Source organism: Triticum urartu, chromosome 1 (assembly GCF_003073215.2).
Source record: "Triticum urartu cultivar G1812 chromosome 1, Tu2.1, whole genome shotgun sequence".
Classification (NCBI taxonomy): domain Eukaryota; kingdom Viridiplantae; phylum Streptophyta; class Magnoliopsida; order Poales; family Poaceae; genus Triticum; species Triticum urartu.
The window spans coordinates 326,450,594-326,455,351 of NC_053022.1; the positions used below are offsets into that span (position 1 = coordinate 326,450,594).

Consider the following 4,758-nt stretch of genomic DNA (forward strand, 5'->3'; position numbering starts at 1 on the left):
TTCGCCGTGCTCAGCGACTTCTTCGCCCCTTAGTTAGGTTTTTTTTAATAACTTATGTAAAACTTCAAACATGTCGAATATATGTCAAGTTTACCGAACTTTAGCTGAATGTTTTTGCTGAATTTTGCTGAATTCCATTTCTTTTTAAATAAGCCCGTGTCTGGGGGCGTCCCTGGGGCCAACGGTTGGGAACCGGCTCGTCCCCACGCCGATTTTAGCGCCGGCACGCCCCCAGGCGGCGATTTTACGCGCCCCTTGGGGGGCCAACGGCTAGAGATGCTCTTATATCAAGCCAGATTGCTTGGAGGCGGGGAAGGCTATCAACCCTAAACCTCCAGAGTTTCTAACCACAATCAGATAATAAGTTGCTTGATGTGTAGGAGAAGAAAAAGCAATCGCATCAATTTCATCTGATCATGTATAAGATATTCACGCAAGTTCAATCATAAAAATAGGATGTTATGAATGTTTGTCTTTCTGGTATTGAGAATTTGAGACGAGCTTTGCTGACTAGCTCTGTTACAGTGGAAGAAGCAAAACCTTTCAAAAACAAATACTGATGAAACAAAATTTAGCACTGACAGAAGCACCAGCAACACCACATTCTACTTTCGCCGAGCGAGTCCACTGCTGAACAGACCGGGAGCCCCCTAAAATGTGGCTACAACCAAGCTTGGAGAATCTGTAGCCTAAAATGGCCAAAGGTCACCCCAAAGCGACTTCCGGGCCTGAAGATGCAAAGCAGGGTTCTTGCTTTGTGTGACCACCACACGCTCGAACGCGCCTTCAGACGCATCCCGTTTGGTGGCACGGCAAACATCCATCTGTACTTGTCTTCCTCTTCGAATGGGGCTGTATATAATCCGGCCCCAGCCTCCTCCAAGATCAGCACGGATGGGTTCCTCTTCCTCCTCTCCACTCTCATGGAATAGACTTAGTTCTTGTGTATCAGAAGCATATGGGACCAAACTGTCCTCGTCGCTGCCAGGAGCTTCTTCATCTTCCTCACTTGGAAATTGATCGTCTAAGCAAAAAGGAAGAACAATAGTAAACATAATTTTCAAAATATTCATATAAGGAAGGATTAGACAAGTGATTAATGATCGATGATCACCATAGTCAATGATAAGATCTTCTGGGTTTCTCTTGGCATGACGTTCTTTAAGAGTATCAAATTTCATTCCATCAAGTGGCCAAGCTTCCCTAGTTCAGAGATAAGGAGGAATTGTTATTAAGTCCAGCATGTACTTGCAGGAGCATATGATGATCTAAACAAGGTGCACATATTAGTAGTGAACTAGTGATTGCATAAAGCTGGCTTCAGAATCACAAGCACTTACTCTGGTCGCTTGCCCCTTCTTAAAGCAACATAACAGAATTTCTCATCCTCAAAACCACGCAAAGGCACACCTTTTGACCTCTGCATTAAACATTTAAAACAGGGTTTAAAAGCCTAATAATTACGAAGTTTGTTTATTTGTTAAAAATGTGTATACAATTTTGCAGATCTTACACAGAAATTGAAAAAGGAATTATTTCAGTGTGCTCCTCAAAAGTGAAAAGCATAGTGTTCAAAAGCATATTAAGATTTGTTGTAATCCTCTACTGCTAAAAGTACTGGTTTGAGATCAGCACGATTTTGGAGAGCTTGATGCCTATCCTAGATGCATAAACTGCTAATCAATCATGCAACTCATATTCCGGATAGCATTTTTCAATCCGAGATTAATAGATGATTGTGATATCAATATCTCTTAGTGATTCAGATGCATGGTATGTAAATTTTCGCTACTAACTGACAAGAATGCATCCTAAGAAAGACATAGTAGCATACAACATGAAAGGAAAGTAATAGAGCAGGTGAAAAGGAAAACGAACCTTGTAGATACGCTGTGATGACGTCCTCTCCAATCTCTGAACAAAGTGGCAGTATTTGTCTGAATTCTCCAATGGACACCGACCATCATGAGGACACTGATATGATAGAACGAAATTAGCTTTACTTGGAAACACACACTAAGACTGGAGCATTTGCAGTTTCAACTCACGGGGGCAACCACAAAGGCACCATCTTTCAGCAAATCTTCTTGAAGAACCATACTCTTCATTTTACTTGGAGCAGCAGCTGTAGATTTTTCGCTCTTGCGGCACTTCTGGGAGAACAAATATTATGCAATTAAATGCTACACTGTCAGGGAATATGTCAAATATCTGAATACTTAATCATGAACTGAGTACATACTCTCTTTTCCATCCAAAGGATATATGAGCGCATTTGGCTTATAATCTTTGACCCTTGAGGAGTTCCAGGCTCTAACAAAACCTTAAAATGAATCATGTTTATCAGATACAAAAGTAAAAAGATATCCCCCATAAGCACGCACAAACATGAGAGAGAAGGGGTAATTATACCAAAACATCTCTTGTTAGGTCCCAAAGTTGCCTCACAATTGTTATACGGTCATTCAATGAAGGAATCTCCCCAAGTGCGTAGGACTACAGATTGAGGAAAAATATTCAGTTCAGGTTGAAACATAAGCAACTATAATAGAAACAATTCAATACAGCATGATGTGTAGTAATTCCTCAATTGCGCTGCCTGTTGAACCACCATCACATGAAACATTACAGAGGAAAGAGGTAAAAACTTACTGATATTACAAGGTCGTGACGTCGCTCATGTTTCTCGATGCTGCGGTTCAACTCTTGGATGCTATCATAGCTGTGGATAAGTGGCAATCCCTTCAAATCTGAAAATATTTGCAGATTAGACAGTGCCGATAAATTTATCAGCAACATTTGTAGACAGTGGCAAGCCCCTCAAATATATAAACATTTGCACAGCAAACAGTATAACCCAAAATCTATCAGCAAATTCACAGATGTAAATTAGCAAGGCACTAACAAAGCAATCAGATACTTTCAGTGCTTGCCATTAAAAGCACCACCATGGAATTGGTAAGTGAAGACCACTAAATAGTAATCCAAGTTACGCAGACAAAAGACAAACAATGCGATTTACGTTTCAAAGTTCAAAATAACTTTGCTGCAATGTGGCTATGGTATTGTTTTCCATGATAAAAATCGTTATACTGAACCAAATTCCGACATACTAGTAATCAATCACATTACTGAGATATGAATTGTACTACCTCCGTATCAAAATATAAGATGTTTTTGCAGTTCATTGAATTGAACTGCAAAAACGTCTTATATTTTGGTACAGAGGAGTATCATTTAAGCAAGAAAGAGCCTAGCTTACTATCAAGAAGGGTCTGTCCCGCTCTCTGCATTTCTTTGGAGGGCTCGATCAAATTAACCCTCTCTATGGACTTTGGCCACACTGCCCTCATTGCCCTGCATTCTTGTAGCGACATTAGGTTGTGCGAAGAGAAAACTTAATAAAAAAATTGTCAAATAGGTCATACGCACCAAAGTGCTGAGCTTGGCCCCGCTCCAAAGTCCAACACGTTCTTAGGTGCAAAACCTGGAGACCGACGACGAACCTGCAGCGAAGCCACGCTTCAGTCCATGAAAACATCCCAGTGGGCAGATTTAACTCACTGAGGACGGAAACAACAAAAAGGGGGCCTGGTGGTTCTCGGACCTCACGGAGCACGCGGTGGCATGCGGCGTAGATTGCAGGCATGCGGGAGGCGACATACGCGACCGTCTCATCCTCACGGTACAGAAGGCCGGTATCTCCGTAGGAGGACTGAACCTTCCACCGTGCAGTCCGCTGCTCGGCGCTCGCAGGCGCGTGGGGGTCGTCGAGGAGTGCGCTACGGGTTGACGCCGCAGCCAGCTCCGCACCGGTGCCCTTTGCGCGCTCGAAGGAGGACGAAAGCAGCAGCACCTTTCGGTGCATGTGCGTCTTGTCCTGGTCTGCGCGAGCACGGCGGCAGCCGTGAAGTGTTAGCGCTGAGCAATTTGTCGAGCAGGTGGTGGGCGGGAGGGAGGGGTGGGTAGGGGAGTTACCGCGGAGGTAGCGCTTGATGGCGCGGCGGAGGGAGATGGGGACACGGTGGATGCCCTGAGATTGCTTGGCCGCCGTTCGGAGGGTCTCCGGAGTCAGCAGCCGCGACGCCATCTCCGGCAGCAGTGCGGCCGCCATGCCTCTCTCTCTCGCGCGCGCGGCGGCGTTCAGAGACTGACCGACTCCTGGGGCGAAGGGCACAGATGGAGCGGTGTCTATTCGGTTCATTTATACTCCCACCGTCCCAAAATTTAGTACTCCATTCGTCCCGTAATATAAGAATACTTTTTATACAAATGTACTAGAAGAACGTCCGTGCGTTGTAACGGAGCCACATTAACTTTAAAAGTTCAATATCAATTATGTTAATATTACATTTAATATTTCCATACATATTAAGTGACATTGACGATCTTTTTTATCATCAAATTCTCACACACGATCTCTAAATCATTGCTAACCCCCACTTTAGCTAAAACATGAGCAACTAGATTAGCTGTACGCCGAGGGAGGAGATGGCGGGCGACGTACGTTGGAGGGTTCGCTACGCGGCGGACCTAGCGACCGCACGTCACGTCACGTTCGACGACGGCGAGCTCTGGCTGCGCGGGGAGGCTCTCCTGATCGTGCTGCTCGACACCAGGGGGCACATGGTAGATGCACGCTACCTTCGGCCTAGTGAGTGGATCGATATTGGGGATATCGTCGCGTTCCCTTGTCATTTTGCCAGAGTTTGCGACAGATCTCCGGCGAACGGAAGATTTTCTGGCGAGAATGCGTCG

The 4,758-nt window shown here is 44.9% G+C and overlaps 1 protein-coding gene across 1 annotated transcript; it reads right to left on the reverse strand.

Annotated features, from left to right (window-relative positions):
- Positions 1-438: 438 nt before the first annotated feature.
- LOC125510147 (probable S-adenosyl-L-methionine-dependent RNA methyltransferase RSM22, mitochondrial) lies at positions 439-4,194 on the reverse strand. Its single transcript, XM_048675242.1, has 12 exons — positions 3,979-4,194; positions 3,608-3,885; positions 3,433-3,506; positions 3,263-3,357; positions 2,653-2,750; positions 2,413-2,496; positions 2,243-2,323; positions 2,049-2,153; positions 1,879-1,974; positions 1,341-1,420; positions 1,115-1,203; positions 439-1,024 (listed from the first exon to the last, which is right to left on the reverse strand). The coding sequence occupies exons 1-12, from the start codon at positions 4,112-4,114 to the stop codon at positions 690-692; spliced, it is 1,551 nt and encodes a 516-aa protein (XP_048531199.1). The 5' UTR covers positions 4,115-4,194; the 3' UTR covers positions 439-689.
- Between the last annotated feature and the right edge of the window lie 564 nt (positions 4,195-4,758).